A 19,615-nucleotide genomic window follows, 5' to 3' on the forward strand; every position below is an offset into this window, starting at 1 on the left:
TTTGTCCGACATGGATCATTTTGGTGTGACCATGTGTGTCGAATACAATGGTCGGGTACAGTGGACGAGCATTGGCTCTGGGGAGAACCAATGGTTTAATTTCGACGTTTCGACTAGCTTGATGTAGTCGTATTCAAAGACCACCTACGATGGTTACACGTGAAGTATGCTAAACCATGCTCAATGGCTGATTTCCTTTTAACAAGTTGTTTCATGTAGGGTTAGGGTTATACAGCCTCACTTCTAGATTTATGCGCAGGCGAGGTAGTACCGAGCTCAGTAAAAGAAAATTGCATTTACATTATACCGTAAATGAAAATTGCAAATTACTTTTGGAATACAATCACTTTAACTGAAAAAGTCAACAATGAAATACGATAACTTTCCTCTTTAAACTGGGTCATGCGCTTTAATTGTTAACAATAACATGTTTGGTCTAGGAGTCCAGCAGGGGCAATATATCACATGTCGCCCGCCAGGCTTTACCTACAAATGTAGATGTAGTTAACATTCTTCTACTGGGCGTCTCTCGATACAAAGGATACATACGTGGATGAACTTAATTCAATCCACTTGTCGTGAACATGACGTTAACATTGAGGTGGAACTTACAAGCAAAGGGACGTTTTGTTCATCAGCGACTTTCACCACTTTGCCTTATTATTTATTATTATTATTCGTGGTTTATTAAAAACATTCAAATTAGTTGCCATCGGCAAAATTACATTGAATTTACAAAATTTACAGATAAAACAATAAAATTGCAGACATTATCAGAATTAGGTTTGACATTAAAACAAGGGGGCATAAAAAAATACACAGGAATTCAAAAATTGCGGATGGTCGGTAGCTACATCCAATGGAACCAGACGTGTTAACAATAACATAAGTATACGGTTTAATTTTCTCTATTTGCGATCTATTTATTAATCCAGTCCCCCTATAAAGGGATTGGTCAATGAGGGCGCTACCTCACAGCTTTCAGTGTGTCTTAGCCAAAAACACAGGCCTCCTTACTTATTGAGCCAAGATTCCGTACACATCACCATCCCCAATTGTAAAGTTATCTGTTTCAAGATATCAAGTGCCGTATGATAACTTCTCTGAAGTTTATTTTTGCTGACAGCTAATAATATTATGCTGTCCGACCTTGTTGATAATGGGTTGGGTACCCACCCAGTGGGTTTATCACAGGTGGGTATTTCCTTTAAAGGTAACATACAAAACTACAACATTTGCAACACTTTGGAAAAATATAGTCAAACTTATTAGATACCACTGAAGATTGTTCCGGTTTCTGTGGATAAAAATCAAAACATCTTTAGGAAAATACAGGAATAAGAATTGAACAAATGTAGACCTCCGACTTTCAATAAATCTATGATTATCAAACTCGCCAGGGAAATTGATTTAAATAACGGAGGGTAGTTCTTGCTTCGTCAACCCTTCTTATTTCGATCGCAGCAATCAAAATAGACAACGGTGACTGGTATTACTTTGTTCTTCTTCTCTAAATTATGTTTATCTTTTTTTGCAAATATTTGATTGTATTTGATTTTTGATTGTCTTATAATTATTTTTATTTGTTTCAATCCTTTTATTTATTTATTTTAATTTTATTAATACATGTTCTTGTTGTATAATCCTTTAAGTTGTTGGGGTGGGTTGTAGGGTCGTTAAACAATGACAGTACTAATTTAGCAGGAGGTTTTCTCTGCTTGATCAGATAGCTTGAGACTAATTAGAAAGTGTTTTATTTAAATTTATTGCAACCAAATTCGGACATCCCACTTCAATAAAGAAAACTCTATGTAGATATGATACGTGAACACAACACCACTAACAGTACATGTTCTGGTTGACCACAATGTAGTGTGTAGTTAATTGAAGTTCATGGGGCGTGTGGCTTTAATCACATTCAGGTCAGATGGAACCTAACCCTCTCACTAGGAACCATGCAGTCAATTATTGTTCAAGAATAAGGCCGGGTTATGATTATAACATATCATCACGTGTTCATATATATTATTCAATCAGGACACCATGCCGTGGTACAGATGGAATAAAACATTGTCCAATGTTATGAGTTACATGAACATGTTACGAAAACTGTCCATGTCCTGGTCTTGAGAAAAGAAAATTGCCGGTCGTCGTTCACTTATAGAATGACAATGAACGAATTTGAAAATATGAATGTATGAGGGGCGAACCTGAGGAAATTGTATGCGCTGTCCAGTGGTGACCCCTTCATTTAAATAATCACAGTTCATGTAATATTTGTACAATAGTGGTATCTATCCTCGCCTTGAAACCCTGGTTCAAATCCCAACGGGGACACTACGTGGTTTTGCTTTGTTGTCCTGATCGGACTACATCGGTCTTCCTTGGTGTAATTCTCTGGGGTTTTCCTTCCACATATAAAACTGAAACTTCCATTCACAATATGAATACAAATGAATGAAAAAAAAGTCGACAGATTATCTTATCTCTAGTAGGTGTGAAGACAATCAGTGTTCAAATTGGAGTAACTGGATGATAGCAAAACGCTACTTGTTCTGTATATACTAGAGAGTTGTGTGTACTCTCCAGTGCACGTAAGAAGGGTCAGGACGATTTGGTATCTTACAATAATAATTGTCAAAGGGCAGGTGTAAGTTGGAATGAGCTGGACATGTTATCATCATGGTTATCGGAGTTATTTACTTTCCAACACCTCGCCATGACTTGTGTTATCATGGCAATTCATTCCTTACATAACATTATACTAATGGCAGATTATTGAACATACCAACTTCATAATCCAGATAACTGGTACTTTTGTTATTTGTTTAAGGTATATGCTTTTCAAAACTTGCAGTGATTGACATTTACTGTGTATGCAATACTGAGGTTTTAGTCCTTACAATCCACCAAATTTAAAGGCTTTTTACCCCCCCCCAAAAAAAATTGCCACCGAGAAAAACATTTTTAACAACTGCCCCATAGATTTGTTTTTATCGTAAACAAAACTATTGCCGCACGTTTTTGGCGTTACCATGGAGGTAGAATTAGCGTTACATGACAAGTGTCAATGGACCACGTGTTATTTGTGTATTGACCACCTTATGACATCTAAGAAGCTTTTAGCCAAGTTGTAGTGCCTTATCTAACCTTTAGGTGACCTCTGAAGGTGACAAGTAGGCCTATACCACGGTATGCAAAAAGGAGTACCACTTTCCAATCGTTCGACCACAACGTATCCATTACCAACACTCAACAACGTGTAGTGTTAGTGTTATCACCAAACAAGTTCAGTCCTACTGGAATGTTACAATGCGAACAATGCACAAGTGAAGTTTGAAGCTTTGAATGTTGTGAATCATTAGAAAAACTGAAGAAGTTAACTTGAGGGTGCAACTCCGTATAAATACAACACTTTTGGGAGAAGAGTATATGGCCTATGATTCGAAAGGTCAACACCACAACGGGTGTTCTCCGAACCAACACCTCTCCCATGAGTCCCAAAAGACTTTTGTACGTGGTTGTACAATGTAGCCTATAGCCATCGGGAACTGCATGGTTCCACAATACATGGAGCAAACCATGGAGCAGACACCAGGATTGCAACCATGGATGAAGGCAACCTGAAGAATAATGTTGTTAAATGTTAAGCACTGCTTCTGTTTTAGCCACGGATGCCCAGTGCAATTAGGAGGGATGAATGAACTTCATGCATTTATACATCCATCGCGCTTTTCGTTGCCTTTTATCAGCAAGACCATCTCAAACTGCTTCCCTTCAACCCCATTGTTGGACTCCGACAGGGGAGTTGAATGTACGTATAGTCAAAGCGATCATGAACTCTTCACAGTCAGTTGACTTTCCGAAAATGTTTAAGTTGTATGGGTATACAAAAGGTGCGTCGTTATAGTACTGGCACCTTTGATCTGGCTCTAAAACTCTGTAGCTTGCTTTTATTCTCAAGAATTGTAATCAGTATCCTTTATTCTTGGTGTGAAATACAACAACGCCGAAACTAGTGGACCGTATTAACGTCATTTGATGCGCCGGTATTTCTGGATTGTTATCAAAGGCCAACAAAGGTGTTTTCGTTCTTCCAAAAGTCACCTGGGTTCACAAAGGCTGCAGTACAAAAGGCAAACCGGACATTACCCCAATAATATCAAGGTAGTATTCTACTAATAACATCAATAAGTAACGTTGGTCAGGCCATTCATGCGAAATAGTTGAATTCATACATTGTAGGTGGTTAAAAGTCTGGCAGGGGTGGATGGGTCTGTAGCTTTAGTCTAAGGCCGTTGGCAAGGTCCATGCGGTAAGTACACTGCAATAAAATAACGAGCACCAAGGACTACACGTGCCACAGAACTGAATTGGCACGAAGGCCCAACAAACCTCACTCTCTGCATAGACATGTAATGAGCAAAACCACTATTACGACTGATATAGTTTAAAACACCCACTAGCCACTCCCATTCATTTGACTTGCCCGGCTTAACTATAACTGATGACACAAACTATCCTATAAAGATCCGGAAGTAACGTTACAGAAGTCACCAATCAAACAGTGTACACGGTCTATCCCCCACGACTTTCACTACTACTTCATGTTCCCAGATACACTAGAGATGATCCAAATAAAGTGGGTTACAATGCCTTCGGGAACCAGACCTAAATCGGGTGTGTCTATTCATATCATGGAGCAAGATAGTTTATTGGCCCATGGTCTAATGTTGTGACACTACCACATGGACATGGCTCGTGACATTACAGTCCTTGTTTTTGTAGCCACTTGAACTTCATAACACAAATTATAAGCACCAAGTAATGTGCTTCAACGTCCGGGTGAGTCCTGTTGCCCTTCCCAAAAGTATTTTGCCCAAATAGCGCATTAATAAAATAAATGTGTGTTGGTTAAGCATTGCGCATGGAAATAGACCCGATCAGGCAGAGTCAAAACAGTTGTTTTCGTTATGGGGGGGGGGGGGGGGGGTAGCGTGAACACATTTCGCGGGTGTGGAATTTCAAAGGATTACATGCTGATTTCCGTAAAACTATAGTTATTCACTTCTTGACGGTCTTGCGATAAAAAAGGTAACAATGCAACACCGAAACGTATGCGCACGATCAGACTACGGGGGGGGGGGGGGGGTCACCCGTGTTTATGGCTCGCCATGTGAGGGGATCATCGACAGCCACAGTGTTATGAGACCTTGCAATGTTCCTTTGGTAGTTTCTCAAATACAAACATTTCCTATAAGGGATTGTTACGGTAGAAATAGAAACTGCAATCAGTGAGGTTTCAAGTTTGAACACGCCGATTTGCTTCGTAAGTGACGCTTCAACATGACCTGTTTATTGATCAATTTACTCTCAACTATATCCATACATCGTCATTATTAATGCTCAATAATTGCTAAAGTCTTCATTATTTAAAGTCAAACTACGTAAATCAGTCAAAAATAATAGAATAAATAAATTACGTGTTATCCTGCGGTCTGGCATCCATCCAGTAAGCCAACCCCACCCACATTAAATTGAAAAATGACTTTTGTTCTCCTTACCTTCAATTAACCTTTGATTTTGGCGCTCCAAAATTATTATGGTTGATTGATTCATTGATTAATTGGCAGCACAACTTAGGGTGTTTTGGGCCACAATTTAATGCCATTGGACCCTTTCGGTAAACAGTATTGTCCAAGGCCCACACTTTGTGTACCACAACTTCTATATCAAATAACAAACTTGTGAAAATTTAGGCTCAATCGGTCATCGGTGTCGGGAGAAAACAACGGAAAAACCCACCCTTGTTTCCGCGCGTTTCGCCGTGTCGTGACATGTGTTTAAAATAAATCCGTAATTCTCGTTAACGAGAATTTATATTGTTTTGCTGTTTTTTCAAAAAGTAAAGCATTTCATGGAATAATATTTCAAGAGAAGTCTTTCACCATTGCCTTCTGTAAACCCTGTAAATTATTTGTAAATCTGTGAACTTTTATTATTTTTTCTGAACCGAAAGGGTCCAATGGCTTTAAACAGAAGGGATGTAACTTTACCGAAATAAAACCTGAATGCTGGAGGAACCTGTGGCGCACCCGAATGACGCAAATCACGAGTTGATGGGGCACGTTCACATGTACACTACCAACATTGGTACTGCGGTATTCGATGACCATTTATAACTAGTCGGGTCCTTGTACCTTCATACACGCCCCAACCAGCCCCAACAAAGTCAGGGTCTGTGATGGTAAATCATGTCACCAACAGGCCTTGGCGAGGCAAGGCTTTCTCCCCTCCATCACGGACTTAAAGGTGAATGTTGCAGGTCACTCAAGGGGCAAACAGACATTCTATAGGGACAATGTATTGTATGACAGTGACACAGATAGCCTCAGTACCTGTGCTATAAATCGTCAAGGAATTTACTAAGTTTCAGGGGCAAGTCAACCGGTAAATATTTCAGTTTTTATATCTGAAACTCCCTTGGGTGGTAAATGCAAAGTCAACAACGTGCATTTTTAAAGTGCAATGGTATTGTGTCCACTTTGAAATAATACAGACCAGCATAACAACCGTATGGTTATTATTTATCTGTCAGTGTCAGACCCAGCTTAGAATAACCTGTCAAGGTATGATGTCTTATTAACTTGGGATATTCTGGGAGAAAGTTGCATTTTGGTAAACTTATTAATACAAACAATGACAACAATTGAAAGCAAATTGGTCAATACATTTTTGAGAACGTATTGATTTCGCGTGTCTTGTTCTTTAAAGCCATTATACACTTTCGGTAAACAGTATTGTCCTTATCCCACACTTCGTGTATCACAACTTATATATAAAATACAAACCTGTGAAAATTTAGGCTCAATCGGTCATCGGAGTCGGGAGAAAATAACGGGAAAACCCAACCTTGTTTCCGCACGTGTCGCCGTGTCATGACATGACTTTTTGTGTTTAAAATAAATCAGTAATTCTCGCTATCGAGAATTATTATTGTTTTAATGTTTTCTCAAAAAGTAAAGCATTTCATGGAACAATATTTCAAGAGAAGTCTTTCACCATTACCTTCTGTAAACCCTGTAAATTATTTGTAAATCTGTGAACTTTTTCTGAACCGAAATTGTGTAATGGCTTTAAAGACAGTTGACACTATCGGTAATTCTCAAAATATTATTAGCATAAAACCTTACTTGGTAACGAGTAATGGGGAGAGGTTGATAGTATAAAAGTGAGACACGGCTCCCTCTGAAGTCGCGTAGTTTTCGGAAGAGAAGTAAATTTCCACGAATTTGATATAAAGACCGCTTAATTAGTATTATATTTCCAGGTCTCAAGCATCTGAAAGCACATCAACTTCGTGTGACAAGGGTGTTTTGCGTTCATTGTTATCTCGCAACTTCGACGACCGATTGAGCTCAAACTTGCACAGGTTTGTTATCTTATGCATATGTTGAGATACACCGAGTGAGAAGACATGTCTTTGACAATTACCAATAGTGTCCACTGTCTTTAAAATAGATGACTACGTAACAATGCGAAATAAAACCTGTTGTTTTTATTCAAAGTTAGACCAGTTCTTAATCTTAGTCCGAATGTGAATTTAAAATGTATCAATTGACATTGCATATGAAAATCTCGCTCGTTAATATTTGACTATTGTTTGTAGTTCGCTATGTAAGCTACTGGTACTGGGGTACTGGGGGGTGTGTCAAACATCAACAATGCGCATTTAACGAATATGACGTACGCAGACACTGTAATCATCATTATAACACCCCTTGCAAGTATTCTGCCTGCTCATTGGTTTAGAGCGCGTCACATGACATGTCTTAGTTTTGCTAGACGACGGCCGTGTGATAGTGCGTCGGTTTGCCATGCGCTAGTCCGAAGACTAGCACACGGCGTGCAGTACCCAGACGTCCGTTGCGTGTACGAGGATAATAAATTAATAGTCTGTAACCATTTCGGATTGCACGACACTACATGCAGCACAGTAAAAAGGTGTTTGCAATCTGTATTCGCGTCGTCCGTGGATTGTAGCATTCAGGTCTGTAACTTAATAATAATAGTACAGTATTTAGAAATGTTTGGGGTGTTATAAAACAAATATTGACTGCTTTCGCCTTGGGAAAATAGAACGTTTCGGGGATCACCTTGGGAGACATAGTTTTAACCACAGCACTCGAAGCAGTCAATATTTGTATACTATACATTCTCTTTGCATGCTATGCTGACCCCCCATTTTACCACCGAATATCATTTTGACAGGAAAGTAGGTAGTCCTCCGGATGGGTTTTTACGAACCCACATAGAAATGAAAAGGAGCCTAATCCCAAGTCATTAAACTACCTAGAGGTGACATTTCTCATTTGAACCGTATTTCAATAACGACGAAACAAAATCCTCTCACCCCAACCCGCTCGTTGTTCGTAGGCCATTAATCATCACAGTCACACTAGATTGAGCTGTGTGGTATGTTAGCTCAGCAATTTGTCAAGTGTACCTGACAATATTTTCCAATAGCATTTAATTCATTGTTAAAAAAGGGCCCATTGAATCGGATATATCCTGAACCCTTTATACTGCTGGCAAACATCCAGTCGAACGTGGTAAGGAGTGAACAAAGGTGCTTTAACGACGTAGTTGTGCAACAACCGGAATAAAAAAAACATCAACATTAATTTCTCGCTCGAATGTTTGTATACTCAACAAATTACTCCTGCTGGCCATTTGAGCTTCGCTTCAATCTCTGTTGTTTAACGGGAGGAGGTTTTACTTTCTAGCCTATAGCTACTCCAACAAATTAACGACCGTAAAAACTTGGTAAAGACTCCTGGAAAACTGTTGGTACAACAAAACACTATTAGGAACGAGAAACATGTAATTGTATCACCAACAAATTGAAACTTCAGGCGTGAAGCCTTTCTCAATCGGGCATCTGAAAACACACCGTATGCAACATACCATGGTGTTTTACTTCTGAAAACACACCGTATGCAACATACCATGGTGTTTTCCTTCTTTACTTTATTGCAACTTCAATGACTGACCAATTGAGACCACATTTTCACGGGTTGGTTATTTTGCTATTTTTGTTTGCCATGTTGAGGTATAAAAAGTGATAATGGTATTTGAAGAATAATCAACAGTTCACCCTGCCTTTTTAAAGGTTAATAACAGTTAACGTATTTTAAAACACTTAATGAATTAATACACCTTCAGTGAACACCTGCATTTGGGGGCGTTTCTATGTTTTATTTGAAGGTAACAATGATTCTTCATTGCATGTGTACTGTGCGAAACACATACTAGAAAAAATTGTTCACTTTGTAAGCATGGCGGTCTCTGAATTTAATATGAATTTTATTTTTCTTGAGCAACTTCAAACTGTTACTGCTGCTTCTTGGAATAGGTAGCCGAAATTAACACGGCCTAATAATATAATATAACCGTGTATGATGATCAACATGTACGGCTAGGCCTAACATTCCTTTTCCAACAAGTTGAAATTCCTATTTGACTGACCTTGGTGCTCAATCGACTGACATAATAACTATTGTTGATTGAGTCAACAAATGGGTCTACCAAATATTCACAGTTTACAATTGTTGAATAAATAGTGAGGTCCGCTTGGTGAACGTATGGTAAGAAACGGCTTCCGTAGTCAAGTGCATCACACTGCCTCGTCATGAAAACCAGACATACATGTACGCAGCCGCAGTTTGCCAAAGGTTTTAGATGGGGATACGTTCGCATTCAAATGGCTAGGCAGGTCAAAGGTTACACTGTGTGGAAGTACATGTCAGTCCTAATTTCATAGCTAGGGGCGACTATTATCCCTGAGATTGTGATCATATTATTTACTTACTGTGACTGAACACACTTCTTTCGAAACTCTACCTCCATACATTACCCTTTCCCCATCCACTAATTAAGTATTATATAAAAACACATACGTTATTGCTGAGAAAGAACTATGCAAATTTTTTAGCCAAAAGAAGATCAAATCTCAGGGAAAAAACTTTCAAATTCGGAGGGCAGAGCCAACTCGACCTAAGCTCATTAAGAGAAAACAAAGTTGCGCTGTGTATCGAGGTTTTCAGGCCATCTTATGTCCCTCCTGGACAAAACAAATAGGCCAACCCATCATCCATGGCTAAACTACGGACATGTGCCGCTACACCTGTTCAATGGCTGGTTAACACATTGATAACCTTGATGTTTATGAAGATAATTACGCATGACCAGGGTAGGATTGTGTCATCGAATACCTGTATACTGTGTTCATAATGCTGTGCGTCAGCTGTCTGTCATGCGAGACTTTCTAGCCCTAACGGTTGACCAATCCCGTTCAATCCAAAAGGATGACCACTTCCATGCCCTATCGATAGGAATGCAATCTGCTCTATATCAATTGTCCCCTTCAGGTAGTGAACAATTTAAGTATATCTATTGTGGCAAGTTTCAAGGAGCTTATCAAGTATTGGAAGCTGACATTGAGGAATATAAACGCGATTTAGTGTGTCCAAATTGGTGGGAAAATGGGATTCTTATTAAGCAATGTTAACCTGGGTACCCAGATATCGTGGTTCCATTCCGCACTAACGAAGTGTTCAACATTGCCTAAGTTCAATAACACTGAATTTGTGAAGTGTCATATAAAGTCACACCAGTTATGCTACCTTTGTCGCAACATTTGCTTAAAAAGTAATAAAATCAGTTCAAATAATGACAGTACTGTTTAGCTAAATGCAAGGTATGTATATTTTACTGTGCGTAATCACGCAAGACCAAAGTTAAGGCCAAACAAACAACATTATACAAAATAATGTGAATTGAAAAAGACATACCGAGATTACCGCTACTCTACACTGACATAAGTTGTTTTCATGCCAACTTTTTCAAACATTGTTTAAATTGGATTGTGATAAAGATGGATGGCAGCAATTTGTGAGCGCTCTGTAGTCAGTACTGTTTGTGTTCTGGTTGCATATTGTTGGTTGCTTGATCCCCCGAAAAATAAAGTCAAGCGAATGATTGATCAACCACCTTCCTTTCTTAACTGTTTCCATTTTAAGTTGAATAAAGCTCTCTGAATTTGACGGATACGGTTAAGAGGTTGCAAACGTTCAACCCAGGCTACGTCACTGTATATGCCTTTTCTATTCCAGAACAAGACACCACTCCATTACACAATAACAGGGTAATTCCACTACAAAACTTCCCTTTTATATAAAACTAAAGAAATTCATATGTAAATTTACTGCTCGCATTATATCCGTATACGAAGGCAAATTTCCAAATAAAGGCTGATTACACATTCGCCTTTAAAAAGTTCGAATACGATAAAACCAACCCGTGAACAATTCATTTAAATGGAATACACAATCTGAGAAACGTTTCATGCATAAAACGGTTCTCAGATTGCATTCATATTTCTACAACCACATTAATCTGATAATGTTCTACTTTGTCAACAGCTGCAGAGCTTCTTAAGTGTTTATGGTGATTCGTTGTTTATGGTGATTCGTTTGTTGAGTATAGGTATACCATACCATCCCTTTACATAACAATGCTATACCTAAAACTAAGTTCGTTTCTAATTCCGTTCTAGATAAACACACACTGAACTTGTCCTAAATCACTATAGTTATAAAAATTTTTTACAAAAGCCCTGAAAACTATTTTTACAAAGGCTGATTGTATCAATTTTAAGTATCAATCAAAATCTCAAACCTAAAATGATAAAGGGATATTAACAGTGTTAGCAAAACTAATCTCAAGCCGCAAGATGTCAAGGGCCCGCGTGCCACGGTGGTTCCAGCCAGTAACACAGTCCAGTCACTGGTCACGCTAATTCCTCCCTGCACGCAACCTCAGCTCGGCCGCCCATGCCAACCAATACACAAACATTTTTTTCCTATAATTTTATTACACTGTTATGAATAATAACGATATATCAGGACAACTGTTTCAACCCAAGGTCACGGACAACATCGGCTCACCGGCGCCTCTACTCTATTTCAATCTTCCAAAAATTGTTAGCTCTTTTTATTTTCTGAGAAAAAAAGAGTTACCCTTTCACTTTGATGACATAATTGATGGGCATAACCAGTACGGGTCAACAAGGGTCAACAAGGGTCAACAAGGACACGCTGTATGGTTTCAGTGATATCGTGCTGTCGCAAGGTTGTGTACATTTATTTGTTATCTAAACAAGGCATTTTATTTACGGGAGGCATTTTTGTCAAATTACGGTCTTAACACATTGCAATGGATTTCACAGACATCATCGCCATTAAGTGTCGTTTGTATGTTGATTAAGAAAGGCAATAGTTGTGTGTTCTTCTTTTTCTCGAAAAAGATGCACTAAAGATACGAATTGAAGAGAGAGATAATTTTGTTTAATCGAAACATTGAACTGGACCCTGTTCCCTCTCCTCTTTGTTGACCTTTTATAAATACAAAATATTTATGCCAACTGGCAATTACTGACAGGATTGTTGGCGTTTTGCTTAACATCTAGATCATCTATCAAAATCCATTCCAGTGTAAAAAAACCAAAACAAAACCCAGATGTGGTCAATCACCTGTGTTTTAAGATATATTCCAAACCGTTTCCTGAAAGTTGCCAAGCGTTTTGCACAATCTTCTGACTTGTATCAATCTCATTGCGCCACCCTTTGCCCTAAACTCAAGAAGAAAAGAAAGAAAAATAATATCGATCTTTCGCGAGAGGCTTTGCAAGTGCCAACTTGTGATCCATCGATTACAGCAAATATTGTAACTTAATTTGTTGCTTAGTGACATAGGCCTGTTCGGAAAAGTAATTCTGAAAGTTGTGACCACGCCCTACATAAAGCTTGTACACAAGACATGCTAACGAAAAGTCAACGAACTATATTAGTGCGTGTTTCAATAATGCGTATATTTTGTTTTGCCCCGACACTGTCAATTAAAGACGGGCTTCAAAATGGATACACAATATTGAACAAGATGATTGCTTCAATGGGAAATCTTGTTCTGGAAATTTGCCCAGGAGAGGGAGAATGTTGTGAAAACCCAAACATCAAACGTCACCCTAGGTTGTTTAGTTAGCACCGTGTCTTCACTCCAACAACTTTGATAGTATCATTAATTCACGTGCTTATGAACTATCTCGGTGTGAAGGCTGTAATGAAACCATTTGAATCTGTTTTAATACCTCAGCTTTTGACACCCGACTTTTGATGTGTTCCCACCAAGGAAGGGGCCAGAAGTTATATGGATACTCACATGATCACAAGAGACACACGACATGCAGGAAGTTTATAGATAAACTAGATACATATTTGTTTGCCTATTTTATGAAAACATACGTAAAGTACTCATCAGACCTCTTCACGACCGTTTAGTGTCGAAACTCAAGCAAAGTTAGTGCAGCTTTAATTCAAGAAGGAAGGCCACTACTTAATATGGTGAGTTATTATTAACTGAAGGCTATTTCTATAAAGCACTTAAGGAATGGAGCTTGGCAAAGTTGCTTCCCATACTGCGATGACATGTAAATATAAATTAAGTTTCCTTCAGGGTTACTGCAACCCATTTCAAAATTTTTATATGTTGTAGCCCACTGGACTATTTCAGAATCCTACCGTAGGCTAGAGCCTGGGATCAAAATAATACAACATCGACTAATCTATGAATTGGTGCAACTGTTTCCATTCAGGAATAAAACTGTCATGTCGACAATGGGCATTATTATTCCATTTTGATAACACAAAACATTTCCCTTTGGGTGGGGAAAGACGAGGCAAGCCCTCTTTTAAGTCACGGTACATTAACATACTCAAACGATGACGTAATGCCTACACGTGTTCATATTCGTTTGCAACCAGTTTAAAACAATACGGAAGTCTAACGGTTAAATCTGGTCACTGGACTACTTTTCAGGAACGAGGATGGGATAAGTCAAATAGGCCCTAGTCATTGTACTTGATCTATTTCTTTGAACTATGACAATTCAATAATATGACTCGGTATTGACCACAGCTGAGGGATAATGAATTGAGACGGGGGTCGTAGAACCTCCTCAAGCTGGGCCTCGGGCTTCTCTTGGGAACGTTTTAGTTCTTTGCACACGTTATTATATGGGGAGCAGACAAGTAAAACATGAGCAAGTGACCACGTCGCGTTGCCTTCTTCACTCGTGTATAAATACCCTTGATAAACACCAGACCACCGGGGGTACAGACTCTACCCAAAGGAAGCGCTAGATCACCTTCCCGCTGTGATCCTAATCAGAGACCATATACTCTCTCTATATTGACTTTAGTGTTCCTTCCTAAATGTATTAACAAATAACCCGAGGTTCATGATCAAGGCTACGAAGTGTTAACGTCTCGGAGTATACAAGGCACAGGGCCACACACAGAATCGTGAACAAAAAAAAGAAAGTAGTCGGAAATGCCATATGCTTAACACATGTCAACCAAATATTGAATAATTAAATTTAACAGGTTTCCCAAACTTAGAGAGCACACGCATTGAGTGGCGCTGAACCGCACTTTAATTATTCATTTCCCTGGTGACTTTAACAATTTTAGAGTGTGTGAGAAATGAAACGAGGGCACCTTCAAGAATGCTTCCGTTGAACGGTCAAAATCCCACACTCTTCCTACCTTTGTTCTTTACAATTTCTTGAGCCGGGGGGGGGGGGGGTAGGAATGTCATAGTTTAAAGTTTATGAAATTATTAAAAACTTATTAAATCTTAGTTGTCAGAAACTTTTCTTGGAAAATGAAATGATGAATACAAAGTCACAGATAACTCACGTTGACAACGTCCATAGTGGTCTCTCCTCCAGCCGTAACAGCAATCGAAACGGCTGCCATATCGACATGTAGGTCCAGTAGTGCCAATAGTTGATCTAGAGGGCCAGCGAGTAGTCGACTGGTATGGTCTCCATTGTGTGGTAGTGGTACGTCCATCATTGCCTCGGAATTGATATCCACGAACGTGAGTGATGAAGTTTGAATATGGAGGCTTGCCTGGATTACCTCTATCGGGTTGAAACAATAAAAATCAAAATCAAAATCACAACATTCATTACAGGAATAGCTATGGATGCTACATATCTCAATTAGAGACGGGATTGAATGCACAGAAATACGAAAGAAAACTGAAGTGAGATACATCATGAAGATGGGCTGAACACACTGCCCGAAGAAATGACAATAGATGGACAACAATAATAATGGAATGGCAACCAAGGACAGGGAAAAGGAAAAGAGGTGACAGAGAAGAAGATGGAGAGATGACATCTCAATTATGCAGGAACATCATGGACCAGAACTGCAAGAAACATAAATGAATGGCGTCTATCTGAGGAGGGCTACACATTACGCTAGATGAAGACAGCCTAAATGATGATGATTTATCAAAATGAAACCAAAGTAAAATATATTAATTATATTATCGAGGCATTTCACTTTGCCGATATGAAACGAAACAAATTATGTAACTCTTTGTATAACCACAATGGGAACATTGCTTTCCTCATTACTAAGCAAGTCAATGTGTTTACGAGAAAGAACAAAATCATAAAAATATGACTTGGCGAAAACCATAAAGCACAATTCCTCATAGTTTCAATCCCGCAATAATTTGCATGAATGTCCACTCTCTAATAAAACAAGTAGAACTGCACATGTACATACGTCTGAAACACAGCATGCTGACAAGTGAGATTTGTGGGCAAGAAGAGCTGGTGGTTGACTGGGTGACTGGGTGCCCCCCCCCCCCCCCAAGACAGAGATTGACACTTGGTAGGAATAGCCAATTAGTTTCCTTCCTCTATCTGGCGCCGTATTGGCAGGGCGGTTGTTTCACAACCAAAATCAATGAGTTTCCTTTTGGACGAACGATCTGACTGGGCTTAAGCAACCCAAGGCAATGTCACATCCAACTTAGATAAATCCATTGTCGGATCAGAAAGACCAAGAAACAATTCCGCGACCCTCAGGTAGCGAAGTGTTTCACGGCTCAAATACTTCCAGTCAGACCGCTTTAAATTGACCGTGAATAATCCCAGTATAGACGATACCTGCATTGGCAGCAATTGTCTGGCGTGTGTTCAGGTTCCGATCCCGTGACTGCGTCGTCCTACGAGCCCCCCCCCCTCCCAAATGTTGTCAAAATAAGTTCACCCTTTTCCCGACAAAATATCGTAACAATAATCGACAACTTGTTGATACCACGATGCATCAAACTGTAGGCTCATTAAAATCCACGCCTCTTCCTTGAAGGGGGGGGGGGGAGACAACATGGCGTGAGGACTGATAACTCATGAGGGGTACACAAAGCGACTTCATGCGAGAAAAGACTGGATGAAGAAGATGGACAGTTTGGAAGTCTAGGACCCTGAGGCTTTATGCAGTATTAATGGGAGGAGTAAGAGGCAACCAGACTGTTCTGGAGAGGTACCAACAGAGTGGGGAGACATGGCAAAGTCCTCCTTGAAACCACGTCTTCAGCTCCATATTAGTTATTTTTGACAGTATTGCACTTGCTTTGCGTACGTGCCCAGGGCTTACGTACCCAGGGCTTCAGACGAGAGAACGGAGCCTGAAGCTGAATTCAAAACCGAAGCCGTGGATTCGCAAAGGGCCAAAGTGAGTTATTCTGGTACTCAGTACGAGGAAGGAACTAAGCAAGGATCCAACATGAGAGATGAATGAGACAGGATGCGCAGCTAGAACTGAAACAAGACATAATACAAAAAAAGAAGGGGAGTTTGCGGAAATTTAAAGTTGAGGAGGTTTCGTAGAAAGGAGATGATGGATGAATGGGGGGGGTATGTACATTCAGCAAACGAGAAAGGGAGTGGCGACTTTTTAGAATAAACTCATTTGGTTATTTTCAAAACGTACTTGTTATTTTAGGCTAATATTATTATGATGCCCTGATCTATTGTTGCTAAAGGAATACATTGGGCAAATATCAGAGTGCAAACAATTTGCAGTCTCTCTCATTGAAAGTTGGGAAATTATTTTACAAAGAAACATTTTTAATGAATGTGGATAAGCTCGCACTTCATTTACTCGTACAAAACACCAAATATCAGTGAATACACTGCTAGTGCTACATCATGGTGAAGCAACATTTGGAAAATCCAGTTTACTTTAGCAATTCACTCAATCACTAGAACAATTGACAAGGACACAACTGTCCTGTGATAGGGCAAACAAGATTTACCACATTCCTATCATTCCAAAACAGAGCGTTTTATGCCAGTAATGTACAACATGTGGGCGCCCCCCCCCCCCAAACCAACCAATCCCTCTGTTTATCCACTTAGATTTAACCATGAAGGACTAAGAACGATTATTCCTTTATTGTGGCATACCTTTACAAAGGTCATTGTTTTTCTCTCCCATTAACATGGACTTAAACCGAGGCTGAAACGCGGGAAGTAGTCAGGCTCCTTTAAATTTAATGTTCATATTGTACAACGAATTCGGACTTTGGATAATGAATTTATTGTAACCTTTACTAGCAACACTAACGAACTAATCGTCTACACTTCCCGTCCAAAGTTACCTTCACCGTCTAAAAAGAGATGGTACACCCTGGCACGGTCAGGCAGTAATGCTACTGTTTTATTGCACTCAACTGCGGTGCGTGCAACTTACCAATAATATAGTTGCAAAAAGAGTGATATCTAGCTACCAATATCATCTCCACTACTTACAAACACGAATATTTTCGAAGACGTACACAATTCTCCTAGATTTGATCGGACCAGGATGCGGGATAGTGGTGAGAGCAAACGTCTCGCGTATAAGGTCGAGAGACATTGCGAAAGGTCTTTTTTCGCTTTCGCCCGACATCAAATTAACGACTTGTCCACAAGTCTAATCGTCTCCCAAACACACCTGTAGAGACCATGGGGGTATGACTACCCCTTCCCCGCCATGCACGGTTTGCCGTGTTTTCGTCAATAAATTAAAGCAAAAACCATGTGGTCAAATCGTCTTGTGACTCCCTTTAGCCATCGGCAAGGATATTAAGCGACCATGCCCGGGGCAAGGAGACAAGATATGATGAGTTAGAATAACTCAGTACTCGTTCTGAAGACAACGGCGTAGTTCACGTCATTCACTTCCGATTTACTTGAGTTATTAGTTTAATTAATATTAAAAGAGACAGCTGTTAAGAGAGAGGATGTTGGGCGGGGGAAGGGGGGGGGGGGTTACAGAGAAAAGCAAAAGCGAGAAGGGGCAGTAGTTTTGATTGCAATGAACGCAGCCGGCGAAAGCTCCATCCGGTAGCCTCCTATGGCGTACCGATGTACGGCGTGCCAATACTCTGTCATCGTGTTTTAGACGCTACTTAAGATCGTGTTTTTCATATTTGTGTAGTCTTGACAATTTAATGGGTGTCGTGCAGAGACCAATTAAACAGTTATTAATGTTCAATGTGTGTCTGTATGGAGCCCAAATTCGTAGGAGGAAGTTTGGCATTATAACCTCATTTGACCGAGAACTGCGACTTCGTTATGAAACTAAATACAGATCCGTCGCAACTGAGGCAAATTACGGAGGCTTTAAAGAGGAAGAAGATAGGGGAAAGGATAATTTAAAAAGGTGGGAATTTGTCTTAAAAATCGAACTTGACTTACTTTGCTGAGCAAGGAGAGCATTGAAGTAGCATCAGCATTGAAGAAACCACACCGAAGGATTTCCAAAGCATCTTGAGAGACATCTTCTCCTCCTACACCTCCGAAACCTTTATCACCTTCTCGATCCCAATGTCATAATCCAAGACAAGAAAAGATGAAGAGTTGAAATATTAACTGGATTCGTTCTCCTCTAAACCGATGGTGGTTCATTCACACGCAAACTGCTCCAGTAGAATGGTGTATACTTAGTCTCCGAGTAGTCATCTGATGGTCAAAAGGATGAGGCTTTGGTTTAGCTCGCTGAAATACCAATATAAACAGTTTAGTTTGTTTTCCAATTAGTTTGTTTTCCCAGAGTTTCACCACAGTTGACGGGATTATTTCCGGTCGTTACCTTTGGGTACACGACGATAGAGCAAACATCAACATACTCCAACGGGTTCCAAAATGCCAACCTACGGGCCCTTATTGCGATCCTGCTGTAATTACTATGAAGTATCCACGTGAAGCAGTCAGTGCACGTTGTATGAGCACAGTCAATGTGTGGTGTTCTAAGAGTTACTTCTAAAGCAGCCAGCCGTCAGTGTGTGAACAGTCACTGCCTACTACATCTCAATGACGTATGGAGGGTCCATCGTCCAATGTTAGTCTGCCTTTGCCTTTTTACTTCTGACAGGGTCTGTGACCCAGAAAACCTACTCCGCTGTTCGTCGTGTACACTCAGAGAACAAAAACATTTAGTATGAGTGAACCGTGCCTGAACTCAGGTGAAACTAGTCCAGTCAGAGAGTGATTAAAGAGCCCCATCGACGCCGCTATCGCATCGGGTAGTTCAACCCGAATTCCGAGTCCGAGGACAGAGAAGGGTAAGGCACTTAGTGACGTATTTCCATGGAAGGAGGGGTCATTCGGGCCAATTCCACCTGCCTCCATTATTTCATCTCATACTCC

The 19,615-nt window shown here is 39.9% G+C and overlaps 1 protein-coding gene across 1 annotated transcript in view; it reads right to left on the minus strand.

Annotated features, from left to right (window-relative positions):
• LOC117294050 overlaps positions 1–19,223 on the minus strand; it is a 101,148-nt gene extending 81,925 nt beyond the window's left edge. The window contains exons 1-2 of the mRNA XM_033776561.1: positions 18,665–19,223; positions 14,817–15,043 (exon numbers count right to left, since the gene is read on the minus strand). Coding sequence (XP_033632452.1) covers positions 14,817–15,043; positions 18,665–18,747 — 310 coding nt within the window. The 5' untranslated portion in view covers positions 18,748–19,223. The remainder of the gene's footprint in view (positions 1–14,816; positions 15,044–18,664) is intronic.
• Between the last annotated feature and the right edge of the window lie 392 nt (positions 19,224–19,615).

Source organism: Asterias rubens, chromosome 8 (assembly GCF_902459465.1).
Source record: "Asterias rubens chromosome 8, eAstRub1.3, whole genome shotgun sequence".
Lineage (NCBI taxonomy): Eukaryota > Metazoa > Echinodermata > Asteroidea > Forcipulatida > Asteriidae > Asterias > Asterias rubens.